This window comes from Phaseolus vulgaris, chromosome 1 (genome assembly GCF_051622355.1).
Source record: "Phaseolus vulgaris cultivar YP4 chromosome 1, ASM5162235v1, whole genome shotgun sequence".
Lineage (NCBI taxonomy): Eukaryota > Viridiplantae > Streptophyta > Magnoliopsida > Fabales > Fabaceae > Phaseolus > Phaseolus vulgaris.
The window spans coordinates 45,447,542-45,468,682 of record NC_143498.1 but is presented as its reverse complement, the minus strand read 5'-3'; the positions used below and the strand labels follow the sequence as shown (position 1 = coordinate 45,468,682).

General features: G+C 32.2%; 2 protein-coding genes across 7 annotated transcripts; one reads left to right on the top strand and one right to left on the bottom strand.

Moving 5' to 3' along the window:
- Nucleotides 1-2,047: 2,047 nt before the first annotated feature.
- HAP6 (ribophorin II (RPN2) family protein) lies at nucleotides 2,048-11,113 on the top strand. Its single transcript, XM_068616955.2, has 20 exons — nucleotides 2,048-2,208; nucleotides 2,324-2,459; nucleotides 3,035-3,224; nucleotides 3,353-3,442; nucleotides 3,816-3,878; nucleotides 4,070-4,139; nucleotides 4,272-4,336; nucleotides 4,779-4,833; nucleotides 6,088-6,215; nucleotides 6,297-6,412; nucleotides 6,557-6,626; nucleotides 7,280-7,384; nucleotides 7,507-7,596; nucleotides 7,686-7,834; nucleotides 8,057-8,168; nucleotides 8,247-8,330; nucleotides 8,812-8,892; nucleotides 8,974-9,198; nucleotides 10,427-10,549; nucleotides 10,848-11,113. The coding sequence occupies exons 2-20, from the start codon at nucleotides 2,326-2,328 to the stop codon at nucleotides 10,962-10,964; spliced, it is 2,067 nt and encodes a 688-aa protein (XP_068473056.1). The 5' UTR covers nucleotides 2,048-2,208; nucleotides 2,324-2,325; the 3' UTR covers nucleotides 10,965-11,113.
- A 1,589-nt stretch (nucleotides 11,114-12,702) lies between these two features.
- LOC137814299 (putative methyltransferase PMT8) lies at nucleotides 12,703-18,340 on the bottom strand. Of its 6 annotated transcripts, none has more exons than XM_068616953.1 (9): nucleotides 18,074-18,340; nucleotides 17,625-17,702; nucleotides 17,261-17,541; nucleotides 16,969-17,133; nucleotides 16,672-16,854; nucleotides 15,732-16,326; nucleotides 15,346-15,458; nucleotides 14,596-14,816; nucleotides 12,703-13,269 (listed from the first exon to the last, which is right to left on the bottom strand). In XM_068616953.1, the coding sequence occupies exons 3-9, from the start codon at nucleotides 17,495-17,497 to the stop codon at nucleotides 12,936-12,938; spliced, it is 1,848 nt and encodes a 615-aa protein (XP_068473054.1). In that variant the 5' UTR covers nucleotides 17,498-17,541; nucleotides 17,625-17,702; nucleotides 18,074-18,340; the 3' UTR covers nucleotides 12,703-12,935. The 6 variants fall into 6 exon arrangements, with proteins under 6 accessions (XP_068473054.1, XP_068473053.1, XP_068473052.1 ...); XM_068616952.1 differs by having other exon boundaries at nucleotides 17,975-18,113; XM_068616951.2 differs by lacking the exon at nucleotides 18,074-18,340 and adding an exon at nucleotides 17,790-17,905.
- Between the last annotated feature and the right edge of the window lie 2,801 nt (nucleotides 18,341-21,141).

The window sequence follows — 21,141 nt, the reverse complement described above, 5'->3', positions numbered from 1 at the left end:
AAATTAATCTATACGTTGATGATACGATGAGAACGTGATAAGTTATATTATAAGTTTAATTTATATTTTCTTAACCTATTATGAGAAATTAAAAATATAATTTTAATTATGTTTTATTTATGCAATTATTTTTTTATTTATACAAATTTATGTAAGACTTAAATTATAATTAATATTTAAAAATATTTAAATAGTAGATATTTAGTTTTAATAAATAATATAATTTAAATTAATGGGTCATAATAGTTATTAATATAAATACGTATTACATAATATGTTTATTAAGAAGTTATTGGTAAATACTATTATTTAAATTAATATTAACAAAAATATTATCTATTTATATAGTTATTTTTTCGTGAAAATATAAACAAATTAACAAATTTTATGATATAAAATATTTGAATGATAAAATATTAATTATTAGTATTTTAATTTTCATTATAATTTGTATATACACTTCATACATTAAGAGTATACATAAAAAGATAACCTATTTTATTACATTGAACCTAATCCATCTCTCTTAAATTATATACTTTAACGTATAAATAAAACAAATAACAGCATAATATTGTCCTTTTAATATAACAAATAGTATATAATAATAAGATATGATAAATTATGGTATTATATCTTATTATATCCCAGTCTATTAAATGATTCTCCGAAAATCTGTATTACCCTTTTACAAACAATAAATTGTATGCGAGATTAGGAGAGTGACAACACACATGTGTTTGGTATTAATTCCCAAAGGCCTTAATTTCTTTTATCCTATTTTTTTTTAGAAGATTGAAATTAAAAATGTGATATACTTTTCATTTTTTTTTATTTTATAGTGAAAAATTGTTAGTTTTTTTTAATTGTTTTAAAAGTTCACTTTTTTTTGAAGGATTCATTCTTTTAAATATTCATGTTGTTTAGAGGGTCATACTTTGTGATGACTATAACCCTAAGTAGCACAAATACTCACACGGACACGAAAATACGTACAATTTTTAAAATGTAGGATATGGGGACACAAATCTATATATTATATAATTATGAATTATATAAATTGACAATAAATATTTATGTGGACAAGTATGTTCTATATTATTTTTTTGAGTAGAAATATGTTTTTTATGACTGGTTCAAAATGATTTGTTTCTTATTTTTATAATCAGAATAAAAATTTATACAATAAGTTTGAGGTTTTAGAAAATTAATGTATTTTTCTTTTTTAAAATTATGTTAGAACCGTATTAAAATTTTCAGAAATCCAACAAATATTTTTTGAATAAGACACTTCATGAATACGTGTCCTACAAGTATCATGCAAGTGTCGGTGTCCGATACAAGTATCCGACACCGACACGTCATTTAAGAGAAGTGTTTGAACTTGATAGCTATAAACCACAAGGCAAAATAATTAAAATTTAAAAATAAAAGAACTAAAATGATTTTTTTATAGTAAAACATGATTAACCATTTGAATTTTTAAAATTACTTGTCCTTTTCTTCATTCCTTCTTATTATATTGAAAAATATTTATCCTATTGAGACACAAACTAAAGTATCTACTATAAAAACACGAGACCTTTATTTCTTTATTGACTTAATGATAATTTTGGTTTCTATTTTTATAAAATTTACAATTTTATTTTATTTTTTAAATCTTAGTCCCTTAACTTTTAATTATTTTAATTTTATTCAAATTTAAATTTTAAAATATGTTAAATTACTATCAAATTATATTTATTATTGATATTGTTTTCAATTTTATAAAAATAAGTTACGAGTATCGTACTTTTTTTTCGATTCCACTGTGTTATAAAAACTATCAATAATTAAACAGAAAACTTTTAATAAAAATTAAGAAAAAAAATTGTGCAAAAAAAATTAAAAACTACAATTATAGGTATTTAAGTTAAATCATTAAAATTACAAATTTGTAGAATACAGAGAAGAAAATTATAACTAAGTCTATTTTATACTTAAAATTAATTTATATATTTTAATGAAAAAATAAGCATTTTAATATTTTCCCTTTGTATTGCAGAGAATACTAAAAACGTGGTTTCAGGGACAATATTGAAAATAAAATTTGATGCCACGACTAAAGACGACTTCTTGTTCAGTTGCATTCGAAGGTAACAACACTACTCAGTTGAAGTCGTCGCTGCGAAGTGCATTTCTTCCTTCTCATCTTCCTGCTGCTGCCGCGTATGTCCTAATTCTCATCTTCTAGACCTCAAAAACCTAACATTCGCCGTCGATCCGCTTCCAAATTGTAAATGCGATTACCTGTGTTCTGAATTTCTTAGATTCATCGGTGCAGGAATGGCCAGATACCTAGGAGGATTACTGGTGCTGCTTTTCGCTGCTTCGATCTGCGGAGCCGTCACGATTCCTGGCCCCGTCTCTGATGCTCACCGTTCCGCCGCATCGGAGCTCTTCGATGGCTCATTTTCAAGGTCAATTGAACTCTCTCTAGCTCCTTTTCTCGCGTATTGTTTAGTTTGGTAAATGCGTTGCTTAGTTCTGATGTATAAATCATGGATCCTTATGTTATTAGCCTCGTAAGAGTAACTGTGGTTTCCTCGTGAATTAATTTCATGAATTAGTGTAGTTAGCGAAGAGTTTGTCGAAGTAGAGTATCGTAAATACAAACCAAGGTTTTAAAAACAGTTTCCGACCGCAATTTTAGTCCAAACATGAGGTTTTTGGGGTCACCGCAACTGCAGAGCAATGAAACTGTGTCCGGATCGCTAGTTAAAACCTTGATGTAGACTATGATGGACAGTTAGTTATAGTTTTGTTTCAAAAGCCATGTACTAGCTATTTTAATGTCATTTTTGTTTTCTCGCATGCTTGTTTGAAATGCAACATTGAGATCTAAGGACATCCTAAGACGTTAGAAGATTGTTATAGCTCGGGTGTGAATCTCCTATTTTTCTTTCATGAATTGATATGCTAGGGTCGTATCACTTTGAAATTTTAGACAACTCTATATAAGTCAACTTATTTTTATCCTCTTATTTCTTATCAGTTTAGAAGAGGCCTATGAGGCCCTCAGAGTGTTTGAGATTCTTGCGATTGGGAATAAGCCTGATGTGAGCGCAACCGCGTGCAAGAAAGTAGTGGAAAATCTTGGGTCGTCATCCCCTGTGAAGGATTTGTTCTATGCATTAAAGGTTAATGGCATATTAAAATGCAAGGTTAATGCGGATGTTTTCAAGGTAATTTTGTTCTATGGGTATCTTTTTATGATTAGGTTGCGCTTGAATGTCATGTTTTATGAATTTTATATTGTGTTGTTAAATTGCCAGTCTGAAAACTGATCCTGCTATTTACTTATCTTGTAAAGGATATTGCTGTGAGACTTAAAGCCACTGTCACTGATGCGAGCACTTTGGTTGACATGTACTATTCAATAGGAAGTTTGGTTCTTATAAAGGTAAATCTCTAGACTTTATCCTACTTCATAGGTGGTAAACCCAATGGGCTGTTATGTGAATTTTTATTAGAAACCTCTGAGGAGGCTGTGGTGCATTGTAGAAGATTATGTTCCCATCCTTTATAGTCATAGGACACTTGGTTTTAGTTTCCTGTCGTCTGGCTAATCTAATTGATATGTAAAAGAATTTTTTTTGGTCCTTCTAATATTCTCCTAATATGCTAAAATTTCTCATGTTAAGTTATTTTAAATAATGGCAATGTCTCTCTTTTAAGGACTAGGCCTTTTCTATTGTCACTTGCAAACTGCAATGGGATATTATGTTTCATTATGGTTTGCTCCTGGATTTGATCACATCCTTCTATATATTCAGGATCAGGTTTCTGATGTTGACGTGCTTCTTGCTGATGCTGATGGAACCTTCCATTCAATCAAGGTTCGTTTTACTTTTTAGTGTCTTTGGTATTGACTAAGGTGAAACTTATTTTGTTTCTCCCTAGCTACCATTCTGGTCTCATATAACATGGTGATAGGATTTCCCCTGTTTTATTTGTTTCGTTTTACAACTTACTTATGTTTTTGTTGCTGCAATTGCAATTGTTATTTCATGTAATGTATTATTGGCAGGCTCTGAGCCAAAGTGATGGAAGATGGCGCTATAGTTCTGATAATCCAGAGTCTAGTACCTATGCTGCTGGTAATGATTTATATGGAAATATGATGATATTTTATGTTTTCTGCAATCTGCATTGAAACTAGCGTTATGGAATTCTTGGAAATATTGCTGTTTATCTATAATGACAACTTTTTCTATTCATATATTTCACAGGGTTAGCACTTGAAGCACTGGCTGGAGTGATCTCATTAGCATCTTCTGAAATTGATCTGTCTAGGGTAAAATCTGTCTTAAATTGGTTGCTTTACCTTCTTCAGCCTTCCTCGGGATTTTAAAACGTGCTTAGTTGAAAAGATTAAATTGTGTTTAAATTCTACAATTAATGTGGATGAAAGTATATGCATTATGCCAAATAAAATTTATGTCGAGAGAGTTTCATTAGAACATTTGTAAACTGAATTACTAAAAGTTAAAGACAAGCAGGGAGCTCATAAATGAAAATGAATTTAAATGGTGAGTAAAGTGATAAAAATTTATTCAAAGACTTGAAATTTAGCCTTTCTTTGAGATATATTTTGAATCTAAGGTTAAACTTATAAGTATTGCATTTTTAGACATTTTATCTGTTTAGATTATGTTTTACTTGCCTTTGTTGTCCATACTTTATCCTGAGCATCCTTGCACTTCTATCGATATCTTATGTCATTCCTATTTTGTCAGGTGAAAACAGTAAAAAATGATATATTGAAGCTTTTTGACAGCATTGAGAAATATGGTATGTGTATGTCTGATCTTAACCTCGTTCAAATTTCAACATAAGGCTTAATATTTATTTATGAAATATGATTCCCCTAGATTGGATGTATGTAGTGGCCATAGCTTTACCTTTAAAAGAGCCTGTTCTTTGATAGATGGTAGATATACTGTTATCTCCCAATGTCATTGTATTTTATGCTGCGGTGCAAGCTTTCTTGGTTCTTTCACTTCTTTGCTGCATTTTTGCCCTTTAGGTTCAATGTTGAATGTGTTGCAAATTTTCAGTCCCCTCTTTGGAAGTTATCCTCATGAAAGTTTTTTTTTGTCCCATTTTATAAACTAAATGGCCTAAAGATAGAAGATACACCTCTTCCAAATGCTTGAGTCTTGAAGGCCTGTTTTTGGTAGCAGTATATCTCTTAGGGTTGAGGATATGGATAGCAATTCAATGTTTGCTTTAGTGTGTAACAGAAACGGTGGCACTTAACATTAATTATAAAATCTGCTGGAAGTCTCACTTATGCCCTGTCCTCCCTAATTGGATTTTCCCTCTGCAAAGTTTTTCTAAGTGCTTCTTTGCCATTTGGTACTGAGCATTGGATTAGAATTTGGCATATTAGTTATTTTATGTTTGGAATCTCATTTGGAATTAGAGTCATAATTCCATGGAATTACAAAATAAGTAGGGGAAGATCTTTCCATTTGTTAGCCAACACCTGAAAAATCTTCAATTCCACGCCTAGGAATTTAAATGTACTGAACCCAAAAACAAAAGATGTTCCTAACACTTATTTTCCGTCTTGTTATACAATATTGTTATTCTAATGACATTAGGGTAATTTTGAAAGATAAAAATCAGATCTAGATTTGACAAAAGTAGATGTGAATGTAAGATCTATTTATTAGGTTATCATTATATTATAAGTAATTATAAACGTAGGAAACCATTTTTTTAAAATTTTAAACTGTTATTTTATAATATTATTAAATTTTAAATGTTGGTTATTATCTTTAAATTCTAGATTTTACATTTAAATAATAGATTTGGATTTCAAATTATATACCTTAATTCTTTGCACACACCAATAGTAAATTTATGTTTCTGAACCGATTTCAATTCTTCCATAAATTTAATCGGAACTCAAATTCCTAGTAATTTTAATTTATCCAAATAGACTTTAATTTTTTGTTGCTGCATTAAATGGTTGTGCTGTTTCTTATACCACATTTCTCATCTTTCTGACCTAAGATGAAAATATTATCTCTTTTTCAGATGATGGAACCTTCTATTTTGATGAGAAATTTGTTGGTGGAAGTGAGCATCAGGGTTCTCTTTCCACAACTTCATCTGTTGTTCGAGGGGTTATAGCATTTACTTCTGTAATTTCTGGAAAAGTAAATGTACGTGGAGTGCATGGACTACATTATAATTTTTTACCCTGTTAGAATATTTTGTTAATGTTTATGGCTTTGCATTTCCAGCTTCCAGGGGATAAAGTGTTGGGTTTAGCAAAATTTTTCCTGGGTATTGGAATCCCAGGTGATGCCAAGGACTTCTTCAATCAAGTTGAATCATTAGCTCTTCTAGAAAACAACAGGCAAGTGCATTTCTAAGAACAATCTAATATTGGAAACAAACCTTTATGGTGATATCTCTCTTTTCTTCTTTTCTTTCTCATACATTGATCTCTTCATGTTATTCAGTAACATTATGTACCCTGGGTTTTCTTCTTGTGGTGTAGGGTTTCCATCCCATTGGTACTGTCACTTCCTGAAACAGTTTATTCATTATCCAAAAGAGATCAGCTCAAGGTATTCAATGAAGTTAACATCTTTAAAGTTTTAATTTTGAGAGTTTTGTAATTAATAGATCTTAGGAATTGGGAAATAATGATTGTGATGTAGAATTTAGGTGCCAACGAGAAAGAAACAGCATTCTCATTCCCACCTATATTCTATATCTGCCTGGTTGGTGGTGTGAAAAATTTTACATTCCTTTTTAACAAAGAAGAGTAGAGAATATTCTGCAGCTCTTTGACTTTTATCCAATTTTGGCCTGAACCATCCTTCAAGCATACAATTTTCGCACCTGTCAAAATCCAGTAATACCAAAACATTACTGACACAGCTCGTAGTTTTAATTAGGTTTTCTTTATTGCTGTAGGATACTATTTGTTATTATAAGTCCTCTCATTTCCAACATTATTTTTTAAAATTACTTCATGTTATGCTCTTCTTTGTCCCATTACTTTTTATTCTGTCCTGAAGCTTAATGAGTTCTTCCATTTGCACTTTTTTCCATTTATTCCTTGTTTATTCATTTACATGAAGTACTTACATTAATACCTCATGCATCGGTTGGATTTGTTAAATAAATATCAACTATTTTATAATTGTGCAGTTTTTCTGGTTCTCATTCTTACTCCTGTTAAAACATGATAAATTTCTATTTCAAAATTGATCAGGTTAGGGTGAATACAGTACTTGGTTCAGCTTCACCACCTTTAACAGTTAAGCTTGTCCGAGCTTTCCGCTCTGATGCTAAAGATTCAGTTATTATTGAGAGCAAGGTGAGAGATAATTCTCAATAGTTTATTTTAAGGAACATGGCCTGATAAGTTGGAATTCTTTCATATTTCTGGTGTGTTCTACTTTCTGTTGTTTGAAGCACTGCTGATGTTTGATGACACAGGAGCTCCAATATGATAAAAGTAATGGAATTCATGTCTTGGAAGTTTTCCCAGACAATGTGGACGTGGGGACTTACGTGTTTGTTTTTGAGGTACCTGCTTGTTAAGTTTAGTCAATATTTTTCCTTTTCAGTTGCATCAAAGTGTATAGCCTGTCAACTATTTCAAGCCCATTTTGTAGATTGTACTTCACGATTCTGCTGGTGAAAAAGTTTTTGCTACTGGAGGTCAAATTCATGTACCAATATATGTCACTGGCATTATTGAGGTCAGCAACGCAGAAATTGCAGTTCTTGACAGTGATCTTGGAAGTGTTGAAACCCAGAAAAAGTATGTTTTTGTTTCTGGTTAAAAAGTTTTATGCAGTTGTATTTGGAATCTGTCTGCTTTATTACTGATTACACATCTAACTGTCAAATGTTTGTCATTTTATTGTGTTTGATGTATGAACTTAGTACATGTGCATTTAAATATCAAGTTATGTATTTAACTGTTAGTAACTTTTTTGCATGTTTTTATTTCTTCAATTTCAATTGTCATATTGCTATCCAGGCTAGATTTGGCTGGAAATGTTGTTGTTGAACTCTCAGCTAACCACTTGCAAAAGTTGCGCTTTTCTTTCCAATTGAAAACACCTCATGGTCATGCTTTTAAGCCTCATCAGGTCTGTAGTAGTTGCCTTAGACATTCTAAATGAATGCCATTTCAATGTTCTGTTTATTGAGGGATTATTTCTCTGCAGGCATTTTTTAAGTTGAAGCATGAGACAAAGCACGAACACATATTTGTGGTTGGAAATACTGGCAAGAAGTTTGAGATTGTTCTGGTTAAGTATCTTTATTACATATTTAATTGTCTATGCTCAAATGCTCTTCTTTAGGTCCCATTATGTTTGTTATAATTTTCCAAGGTCCAATAAATATTGTCTTAGTACATGACTGCTATAGTTTTCAAATTAGAAATCACATGCTGTTTCTGATAAATTTTACCTTTAACTACTTGAAAGGGAGGGGTTAATTGTCTATTATCTAGAAACTATGACCAATATTTGACCTTCTGTAACTTCTTTAGAGCTGGACCGGGATTGAGAAGCTTGTAATTTTGTCAGAGCTGTAATTGTCATTTTGAAACTACGTGCAATATGTGAATGCTGTAATTGTCATTTCATTATAGCTATAATTGTCATTTCATTATGGCTGTAATTTTCATTTTATTATAGCTATAATTGTCATTTCATTATAGCTGTAATTTTCATTTCATTATAGATGTTATTATTTTGCTCATGTTCTTGTAATTTTGGCTCATAGGATTTTCTTGGTTTGGTGGAGAAGTTTTATTATCTCTCGGGCAGATATGACATTGAGCTGACAGTTGGAGATGCTGTCATGGTATCTTACAATATTTGATTTTCTTAGTTCCCCTTACTCCATGATACAATAAGCAATCTAAGCAAAAATTTGTGGTTTCAGGAGAACTCTTTCTTGCGGCCGCTTGGTCATGTTGATCTAGAACTTCCAGAAGCTCCTGAGAAGGCAGCGCGTCTTCCTCCACTCCCTGTTGATCCTTACTTAAGATATGGTCCCAAAGCAGAGATAGCCCATATATTCAGGGCTCCTGAAAAACGACCACCCCAGAACCTCTCTCTTACTTTCTTGAGTTTGATTCTTCTGCCATTTATTGGCTTTTTAGTTGGGGTAAGTCTTGAATAATCCTCCCTTGAAACTGGCACGTTTGTTGATGCCTTAGAAAAAAGGCAGTGTAGATAATGTGACAAATAAGATGAGTGGAAAAGGAAGCTGCAGTGAAGTTATCTAGAAATGATAATTTATTTTTACTTTTAAATTTACTTTTGTGACTGTTCTTTATTAGTTAACTAACATTTGATGAATTTTGTGAAAAAAATATTGAATTATATGTTCTCATAAACCAACCATCCAAAAGCCACAAGCTGTTAGCAAAAGATACATTGATGTTTTTTATATATACTTCTAGCATGACCCCTCATGCAAGAATCCTCTGTGCTTGAAGTATGGACAAGGACAATGCACAGGCCCACCAAGGTGCTATAGTTAATCTTGTCTTTGACTAGAAGATTGAGGATGACATGGATAAACACATACCACTTAGTTACATATGCTTTGTTACCACATCATAAACCAATGGTCCCAAAACTTTTCAGTTACACGTGAATGGGTTTTTATATCATATTTCTAGCAAATATGATATTTTTCGGGAGCTTTTGGGATAAAAACTGAAGACTGAATGGCTTAGTTTTTTTTTTATTTTTTTTTATAGAAGCAACATGCTTATTTTTCTCTGTATAATTTCGGACACAGCCTCATCTGTGGTGGTGGATTGGAAGTGGATAACCTACTCCTGCATTAGACTGTTTGTTTCTTTCATCACCTTTCAAATAAGTCCCTGGCTCCCATTTTTAAATACGGTTTAAAAGGAGAGCAAGGGGTCTTTTCTGCTTAGAACACCAAAACCTATATTTTAAATGCGGAGCAGTATTGATAGGAATGTCGTCTTCTGAAAGATAGTGTTTGTAAAGGTTCAACATTTTTATGTTTTAAGACTGCTTTAACTAACAAGATATCTATCTACGGCTATCTGCAAGAAATTGGGCCTCTGGTCTGATGGCTTTTGGTACCTATTGCTAAATGTTCAAGTTATATTATATCTTTTTAGTTTAAAAGGCTTGAATTTTATGTGTAAAGAAATAGGTATGTATTTTCTTCAGTTATGCATAGGAGGGTGGGAGAGACAGTTTTTGTATAGATGATTGTCTTGGCATCCTTCAATGTTGTTGCAACTATGAAGTTACTTGTATTGGTTTACCTATCTTGTGTTTTTCTTATGATTTGGTTAATCCTCCTTATGTGAGTTAACATTTGTCATTCTCTTTTATATCATTTACAGCTGTTACGCTTGGGGGTAAACTTGAAAAATTTTCCGTCTTCAGCAGCACCTGCTGCATATGCCATCCTATTCCATCTCGGCATTGCTGCAGTTCTATTGCTCTATGTACTTTTCTGGTTGAAGGTATTCCAGCTTATATTCTATTCAACATGTTTCTGTCAATTTTTCTGTGGTGATATTTATTTCTCAAATATAAAGTAAGGTGATCTTAATAAATGAGAAGCACAGTCTCCTGTAAATTTTGATAATGATTAAACAAAATGCTTAACTAGCAGAGTTGGTAAGAATGATCCATATTGGTTTTTGGTGGAACAATTTTTCATCCTCTCTTCTGGCGGGGGGCAGTATTGTCAGACCAGTTCATTCCACCTTTTTTGTATATGAAATGCCTGTCTGCTGATTTTCATTTGTTCATATGCAGCTGGACTTGTTTACTACACTCAAAACTGTAGGACTTTTGGGAGTTTTTCTAATGTTCGTGGGGCACAGAATTCTCTCCCATCTCGCTTCAACTTCATCCAAGTTGAAGTCTGCATGAGTAAAAGGAAGGTTGTCTATTTATAAAGACAAGATATGCTAATTTGTGTTTTTCCTTGAAAATATGGTACTAATCCAATTTTGTAGGACTTTGTTGTACTAGTTCGTAACAAATTTAGAGCTCAAGTATATTAAAAGAATTTTGTTTTATCTTGATCTTGCCTTATCTTGATGAAAGTCATCGACTCCCCGCATGTTCTTGCTTATACTTCTCCTAGACCTTACTGTCGACAGATTTTTTTGTCCCCAAACACCATATGCTATCATGGTCCACTTGTGAATCTCTGCGTACCTCCTTCAGCTTCAAATGATTGCGTTTTATAGACACATGTTTGTGATTTCGTGTCGAGTCTCATCGTTTCGAGGATTACTGTTTACTGTCTACAAGTTTCAGCGAATTGTAAGGGATGGACAATTTCTGCAAGTGGATATAGAACTTAGACCCCTTTATGAAGATGTGGTTGGATCGTGCAAATGTGATGAAGTGGTTTGTTTTAAGATGCATTTTTTGGTTCTTTTTCGTTGGCTATGATATGAAAATCCATCCAGCGTAGCTCGAGTAGCACGGCCAGCAAGACATGCATCCATGATAAAGAATGTATGCAATCCCAAATTCCCTTTCCTCATCCTTAGACAGGGAAAAATGCTAGCTTTGAAGAATGTTTGACTTAAAGTATTAAATACTAAATAACTAATTTAGGGTTTAGGGTTTAATCATTGACACGAATATTTTTGCGAGATTAAATTATTATGTGATTTTATTTAGTTTTTTTAGATTAAACACATCCATAATTAAAATATGGACTTTAAAGAGCTACTTCGTCATAACCTGTGATTTCGATTTAGCTTAGATAATTAAAGCGAGTAAACTAAAACTGTCAGAGTTGAATGCAAATTTTGATCAGTTTATTTATGTTTCTTTTCCCCATTAAAAGGAAATGAGATTTAAATTGTCAATTTCTGAAGTCAAGCGGAATTTATGGCAATTACTAACTTCTCCTAATTGCAGCCCAAAACAAAACATTAGAAAAGTGATTGGAAACTACATAAAAGTTCTCAACTTCTCATTGAATTGCTCCAGATAGTGATTACTTAATCAACGGCTGCATGCTTTTCCATTTGGGATTTACATGTTCTCAACTATTCCTACATAGTATTGATACTTATTTTATTTATTTTCTTTTTATGGCTTCAGAAAGGCCACTTAACAAAGAAAAGGGAAATTCATGAATTGAAAGTTCCAAACCCCCGTTATAGTAATGCTGCTTACATAATTTTCTTTTTATGGCTTCAGAAAGGCCACTTACCATTGTCTGAGCTCACTAAAACAATTGTTAATATAATATTAGTCATTCTTTTCTTAGTCAAATGTGACTTTCAAGTCATGGAGTTTGCATAGGCTTTTGAATGGTACATTATTTATAAACTGAGCATGTTGGGATAATTGAGGAGCAGGGTCTCACAAACCAACAAAACCTCATCGATCATAAAAGTATCCAATTTTAGCAGCACTATGTTAGTCTTATTGAGTTGAGGATTGTGCACAATTGTTTGAGCAAAACACTATTTTCCTTTAAACAACAATCCAATTTATGGCAGGACTCAACTCAACGTTTTTTCTTGAGTCCTGCCATGCCAAAATAGTACCCCTTTACAAGCAGTTAGGTTAACAACTAGGTGGCCAATGAGAAACGTGACTCCAAAACATAAGAAAAAGTGTAGAGTAAAATCTAAATATCTAGTACAGTAATATGTAAAAATTAATTGAAAAATCAGCATCTCTCTTGGGAGTGGATATAAATGTTGAAGCGTCCAAAATTTAATAAATAAATGCAAATAAAAAGATAAGATGATTTGGGTGAGCTTTCACTGCGACTTACGTCTATAGTGAAGAGAGCTACACTGAAAACTCAGGCCTCAGGAAATCAAAGTGACCTTCTTACACCTAACATTGGTAACTTATATTATGACACTATTCTGAAACCTGGATGCTATCACTTGTGAGCCACATCTTCTTTTGAATTATAACCACTGCATGATCATCATCATCTTCATCATCATTATCTTTACCTTGATCTATGTCATACATGGTGACAACTTCCCAGTGTAATGCTGGCAAGTATTTCCTCACATACTCCACCACTGACCGCTTATCATAGACAATGACGAAACCCTTTGGCCTAAGGATTCTATCCATCTCAATCAACAAATCCTCTGGACTACATTCTTTCTTCATAATATCAGAAAATACAGTCCATGCATGGAGTAGATCATACGTTCGAGGGTAGGTTGAAAAAGCTTCACACCTGTTCCATTTTTATAATACAAATATCCACAACATCGTTAATATCAGGTCATAAAAATCTACTTCTATGTTGAATTTCACGTAGTTGTAATTCATATTTTAACAAATTACTTTTTCTCGGATCATGTTGAGTCAAAATTTGAACAACTCATGTTGGTTTTAACCCAATAAAGATTTTCTTGTAACAGAACTTGCTTCTTTCTTTTCCTTCAAAAAGGATCAGTATATGATATTTGACATTGAACTCATTTATACATAAAAGGCTTAGGCATATTCTGGTCTTTCTAATTTCTTAGCTAAATCTTTATTTTCTTGACCCGATCTCATCACTAAAGAGACCAAATCCTGTCATTCTGACAAAAATAGTAAAACCTTATATTGCGAGATAAAATTAATATACTATAAAAATTATTTACTTATTTGATATAAATTTATTTTAATAATTAGTATTTGTTATTTTTATGATATTTTTGAAATATTATCATTTATACATACAAATATTTTAAAAAAAATATAGTTTATAACTTTTTTCTTTTATACCCAATTTCATATAGATTAAGAATGTTAATAAGAACTAACTAATTTAATGTTTTTGATTCCATAATATATAATTGTAGTTTCTAAATTACACCTAATCAAATAATTGGAAACACTATCCATATTAAAACATAAATATATTTTAAATATAATTACATTAAATAACACTGAGATAGTTAAAACTTACTATAAGCATTAAATTTATTTTATATATTTGCGTCCAAAGAGTGTGTATATATAAAAAAAACAAATTTCACTAAAGTGTACACAATTGCTTATTATTATGATTCACGGTAACTTAGACACTGCAATTCATTATTTTATGAAAACAAGAACATTAAATTAATTTAACTACCATTAACATTATAAATAGATGTAAATTTAGGTATAACTTAAAAAATATATAAATTATTTGATATCTACTTTGAAAAGTCTTGATTATTGACTGACCAATTACTCCTCTCATGAAAATGCACCTAGAAGATCATAACTAGATAATGTGACATTTTTAAAGATGCAAAAAGGTCACTAATCAGGTTTCTCAAGAGAGATTAGTAATTGACAAAACTGGTCACACTCTGCACTAATGACATGATAAAAGAAAATAAACTTCTTCTTGTTCAGACCTCCGTGTGGCAATAACAATGTAATGTTTTGATTGGTTCTTGCATTTTGTGTTCATTTATCTAAAGGAGGGAGTAAGTAGAAAAAATGAAACAAAAAATTGAATAAGGTTTGCCATAATTTGAGCATGTTAAAATAATTGTTTCATGAAGGAAACGAGCCATACCAGTTGTGAACTGCTCCTATCAATCCTCTGTCATATATTATGGCGAGAGATTTTGGTTCATTTTCTGGCACCACATTCATAACCCAAACATCTTTCTCCTTCAAAGCTGCCGCAAATGATCCAATACTTGCCCTCATATCCATCACATTCCGAATTGTGCCTGCTTTAATCTTACTTCCTAGCTTTCTCCAGTAATTATCAACTCTTTGTTGCCAAACTTCCTGCACAACATTCGTTTGTTTCTTCATCTCAGTTTCCATTGCAAGATTATCATACAGCCTGCCTATTAAGCTACACTACCTTAGCTTACTTCTAGAATCTTTTCTTCCTCAAAGCTTATTAATTTTTGTCTCCATGATCATCTTAGAACTAGAGAACAAGATTATAAAATTACTACAAATTCAACGGATATAAAGAATTGTTCATATGGTGTCATCCTTAGATGGTCTTCCTATAGACAACGAATAAGGCACCAATTGCAGAAAGAAAATTTAGGGGGCAACAAATGGGGGAAATGAACTTGTTCATGGTCAAATAAGGTCTAGTAATGTGATCTCAGTTATCTATCTACTCTATGAGTTGATTAATGCAGGGTTTTAAAAGCACCCTCCCTCTTGTTCTTGTATTTTGTTTCATATTTTTCTTCTGTTGTTACAGCTTGTAAAAGGCTCATGTTGATACTTCTTTCTGATCAATGAAAGAATTATAATTAAGATATTAAAATGGTGAACAAGATAGAGTTTAAATTACCACGTCCTTCTCAAACATTTTTGTAGAATAGTGAATTTCTGCCAGACGAGGAGGTGGAGTAGTCAATCGAGTTGGCCAAGGAGCCAAACCACTTCCTTTTGCTTTGTGCATTTCTGCATAGAACACCAGAATATACTGTTATTGCATACAAGAGTTATTAACTAATACAGCCATTGATAGTGCAACATGCAAAAATGATCTAGTATTGTTATATATATCATATCCAGAGAGACATGAACCTATCTATAATGGCAATAGCAAAAGCAATTTGATAAAGTGAACTATTCAAACAATTGCATAATCGTATTTTAGAACAACTAATGATCTGAGAACATTTTCTTCAGCATATATCCATGATATTGCAAAATAGAGGAGATATGACTCACGATCAGAATAGCGTGAAATGCAAGCTTTCATTTTAACTCCGGAAACAGCATCAGGATCATCATTAGATCTGCAGAGTGGAGGTAGAGTACCAGGCAATCTCTTTAAGTAGCAACTATTTGTGAGAGGCTTGACCCAAATGACAGTCTGATTCCTCTTAGCAGCAATTTTCCAGCACATTCTCTCCACAAGAGCACTCATTTCTTTCCATATTCTCCTATCCTCCTCATCCTCTGCATAGGCTTCAGGAGATGAATATGCAAAATAACCTCCTGGCCTGAGTAACCTATCCAGCTCGAGGAGAAGTATACCATCTCTCTGAAGCCAATCAATTCTACAGCGAGAACAATGAGCAAATTCAAAAGATCTACTCGGGTAAGGGAGCCTTAGGGTCCCTAAGACACCAAGATATGCTGGAATTCCCCTCTCCAAGGCAAACTGAATTTGATTTTGATGAACATCATTTGGAGCCAATGACATTGTTATCACATCAGAAGAAAGAAGATATCCTCCAAAGCTAGCAACTCCACAGCCAACATCAAGAACAGACCTGACTCTTCCCTCATTGTTTATATTATTGTTTGGAAAATTAAGCATCTGTAAGAAAATTGTGAATGGATTAAGTGTTAAAATACTCAGAATTAGGTGAGAAAATTGTCTCATTCCATCGGTGAAATGTGTTTTTTAGGTTCTCAAAGGTCAAAATTGGTATCAGTTCCTGTTTCGAAAAGCAGTTGTTTTTGTCACTGTATTTTTTTATAATTGGTGAAATTTGTCTCTCACCTTAGTATCCAAAGTTTCATAAAGAAAGATGAAATTCATCAATTAAACAAAATAGAGGATCAAAATCATTGCTTTTGAATATGGGGACTAGGACCAATTTTGACAGAAAATTAAAAGATCTATAACAATTGAAGCATTACATTGGCAATTGAAGCTTACATTAGCAATTGAAGCTATGTATTTATCAGCACCATAATGGAAGTGGGTTCCTCCACCAGGAAAAACTATTTTTTCACCTTTCACAACCATCCAGTTCTGGTCAGATTTTTCTGTTGCAAGATGGGTATGAGGTATATTTGCCTTCCACACCTGGTCTCTGCTTTTGGGCCAATTGATTGGAATCTGTTATCAACATCAACATGAGAAACTAAGAGCTTAAGCAAAGAAAATTTCAAAACACTGGACTTTCTTAGTTCCACATCTAATGTAAGCAATCCCTGGAGAGTGAAACGTTACCTTGTACCCTGGAGGAGGAGGAATTAAACAATTATATCGCCTCTCTGGTATTGGGCAGTGTCTTTCATAGTGCTCCATCACAGATAAATCAAGCTTCAATCTTGTTTGGTATATGAGGTTTCTGTCCAGACAAGGAATAAGCTCTGATAGACGATCATCACAGACCTTAAAAAGGTAAATACGAGAGTAAAAAAACAAGTTGAAGATCCCATAACAGTAGAAACTTCAATTCTAGGGCAGTGTCAAGGGAAAACGTTACACGTATTCAGTTCAAAATCTTAAATTAACTCACTGGAATGCTCTTTGGTATAATAGCACTGTCCTCTCCTCCAACAAGTGTGGAGGAAGATTCACCCACATCTTTGTCCCCTTTCAAACCAAATTGTCTCAAAGATTTATCACCATACTCAACAATAGATGAATCACTACTCTGGCAATAGAAGTAGAAGAAAGCACCAACAATCACCAAAACCAACACAGTTATGACCAATTTTTTTCTAGAGTTCACATCTGCTCTTCCTCTTGCCATGCTTGCCACTTCAAAAAGAATCCCCTTTTTCAATACGACTTCAACTGCCACACCACAGCATCAAAGATCAAAAGCTGACAAGGCAAACCTCAAACACTCATACAAAATCTTCACACAAAGCACTTACTTATTCAAAGTTCACTCACTCATGGTCATGCCCGTGAGGAACTTATGTGACTAAGAAGTTAGAACCACAAAACAATAACTGCAAAGAAAGTTGAAAGGTTGAGAAAAAGAAAATCACAGAAACTAAACAGCCCAAAAGAATAAGCATGTCTGAAACATGATTTACTCTCTGTGGGACCTGCAGCACAACCGTCCCAATAGAAACATCACTGTTGAACCCAATACACATTAATAATTTAACAAAGAAAAAACTGGTTTTGGCAGAAAGATAGTAAAAATGAAAGCTACAGCAAAATCAAATCTATCTAATAATATTCCAAAAAGTGAGAGAAGCTTATGCAAGTGGCTCACTTAAAAAAAGCACATGGAAGTGGTAGAAACAATAGTGGAAGTGAAGGCTAAGTAAGTGCAAGTGGGAAAGACATAAAAGGATAGATGAAAGAGAATCACCGACAGGTGCCACTTGCCAGCTAGCAATTGACGTTAGAGTAGGGCTTCCCAAAAGGGAAGGGAAGAAATTGTAGGAGCCAACGGAAAGTGACTCCACCCTTCTTAAGGAACATTAGTTTTATCTATTTTCACGTGCACACTTTTACTTGCACAATGCCACATAGCAGTAATATGCATAATTTTTAGTTTTTACACAAATCTTTCAGCATATCTTCTCTTATTAAATATTTGAATCCTATTTTGTTATGTTGTGAGTGATTCACACGTTTTCTGGATGGATCTTCGTTGATATTTATGCATAATATATAATATCACATATTTTACATCTCAACTTCTATATTTACCTCAAACCTAATACCAAAAGCTCATTGTTTTGCAGCATCAATAGGGTAGGTATGAGCAGCACAGACAGAGTATTTCATTTAATTCAGAGAATAGATGATAGTGGTCAGTAGCGTGACTAGTGGCAGTGGAATTGTTCAAGGATTTAAGCCTCTAACACAACTTATAAAATTAGTTTACACTCTGTACTATGTAATATAAAAAAAATTTATAAATAAGAAAACATTAGGGATGTTTTGTAAAAGAAAAGAAAAACAGATAATGAAAATAAAAAATAACTGTGTAAAACATCCATTTGTTATAGTCTTAACCCTAAAAACATGGAGACTGCAACTTTTCAAAACAACAAATGTAAAAAGATCTTCATACCATTACAACTAGAACACACTCAAAAAACAACAATTGAACATTTCCATAAGAAAAAACCAAAACCAAATTGTTTCGAACTCTTGAAAAGATGGAGGATCATTTGATAAAAGTTGAAATAAGCAGTATGATCTGCCGCCGCATTACAGACCCTGTTCATACATTTAAGTGGCAACATTCAACACAGAAAAAGTCAAAGTCCATAAGCTAAAAAAAAAACTTATATAATCTAAATAACATGATCTCATGAGAGTTAGCTTAACAGTTGAATGCAACTAATAGGAAACATTACTTTTAATAAATTGATTATTTAAAATGAAAAAACAAGAAATTAAAAAAAGAGAGTACTAAGTTGGATTTGTTGAAAACTTCTTCTTTAACAAAGAGTGGGGTATGTAGTTCAGAAGTACCTTTTGCAATGGCTGCTAGTATACCCTATGCAGTGCATATTTATTTGGCTATGAAATAAATTTGTGTTTCCTAGGAATCACTCACAATTCCAGTAGTAATTCAAAAGTGGCTTGTCCTTGCGATTCTTGGCAAATATATTTGTAAACCATTTCTAACTTTGTTTGCCAGAATGAATGTGTAGGCCTTCTTTACAAATTTGTCTTCACAGTTTTTGAGTAAGTATCAATCTCTGTCTGCACAGTCAAAGTAATGCATTAAAGGTTCATTGGATCACCAAATGCATTCAAACACTGAATTATTGTCATAGACTAAAGTGAAGAATGAGATGGAATAAAATATCTAACTCAGTATAGCATAAGGTATCCATAAAACTTATTCAATATCAACTTTAACAACAAAATGAAAAATTGAAAACAGTAAATTTAAGTGTATGGAAATTGGAAAAAATATGTGCATGTTCTTAGAATTTTCTCAAATAAATGACAACAAAATCTACTCCCTCTCTAAAGTAGGTCCACCATGCCTATTTGTGTCTGGTGAAGTTGAACAATATGCAATTGTTTTGGGTGGGAATATGTTTCTTTGCTAATGTGGTATTTTAATTTTTACTTTTTGTAATCTTAGTTCTGAATTTTAAACAATTTACACATTTAGTTCAATTATTAATTTTGCATGTATTTACTTTTTTATTATTTTTTAATTGGATCATAATAGAAGAAATAAAATATATGCAAAAAATTAAAAATGAGTTCAAAATTACAAAATTTAAAAATCTGGTGTTAGAGTTTATGCGTAAAACTCTTCGTAATTATGTGTATGGTTTTTGATTATGTTTAGTTTAGTAAGTGTCGGTTTTCTAACACTGTTCTGATAATCCTTATGGCTATTAATACATGTAGTTACAGTTCTTTTATAACGTGATAAAATATTCAAAGTTTGATTTTTTTTTCTCATTTTTCTCTCAAACTCAAACTCTTTTATTGCAAACTTAAATCATAAAAAAGTTATGAATAAATTATTCAGAAAAACCAAAATTATTTCAAATATTTTATGGGCCGTTACTGTGTTTCCAGATTAGTTTAGCGTCCCTTGTCACTTTATTGACAAATTTTTCTTTGTACCATAATCAATATTTTTAAAATTTTTAAAACCTATCCTTTATTTTGGACTTGAAAATATAAAATTGAAAAGATATAATTCAAAAGTTAAAATTTTAATTTTTTTTTGGAAAAGAAAATCTGAAACGCAAAAAAGTATATTTTGAAAAAGAACATCTGGATTAAAAAAAAGATTTCCGAAATTAAAAAATGTATTATGCAAATCCAAATCCAAAATATTTATGGAAAAAAAATTTAGAAGTATTTTTTATCTACATCCTCTTTTTATTTGAGGTTATTTTCGTCATTTCGCAGTGTCGTTTTTGATTTTCCAGTGAAAAATTAGGTGCATCTTGGAAATGGTACGGTGCCGGAAGAATTTTTCCACTTAATTTTGTCTAAGGAGTTTCTGCTTCAATTGTTATTTTGGGTTCAATAGAAACTGCTTTTATTAACACCCCTTTTTTTATCTTCCCACCCCCTTTAGTTGTTTTGTACCCTCTATTCTAATCTTCTTCAACCTCCTTCTCATTTTTTCTTCTACAACCATTACCTTTTCTTATATTTTATTATTTTCTCTGTATAAGTTCTAATACTCACTATGCTTCTTCATAGACAAATTTTGTGTTTGTTATAGGCTTTAGTATCACCCATATAAAAAAACCAGTTTTTCTTTACGTCAAAACACCCAAAATTAATTTCTGTTGATGATATTTTTATTTACAAAACAAAGTTGAGAGGGCAGAAGTGAGTTTGTTTGAGAAGAAAAAAAAGTCATTTCTTCCTACCCCCATACATTCAAACAAAATATTCATTATTGATGGTACAATATGAAATACAAAACATGAATAC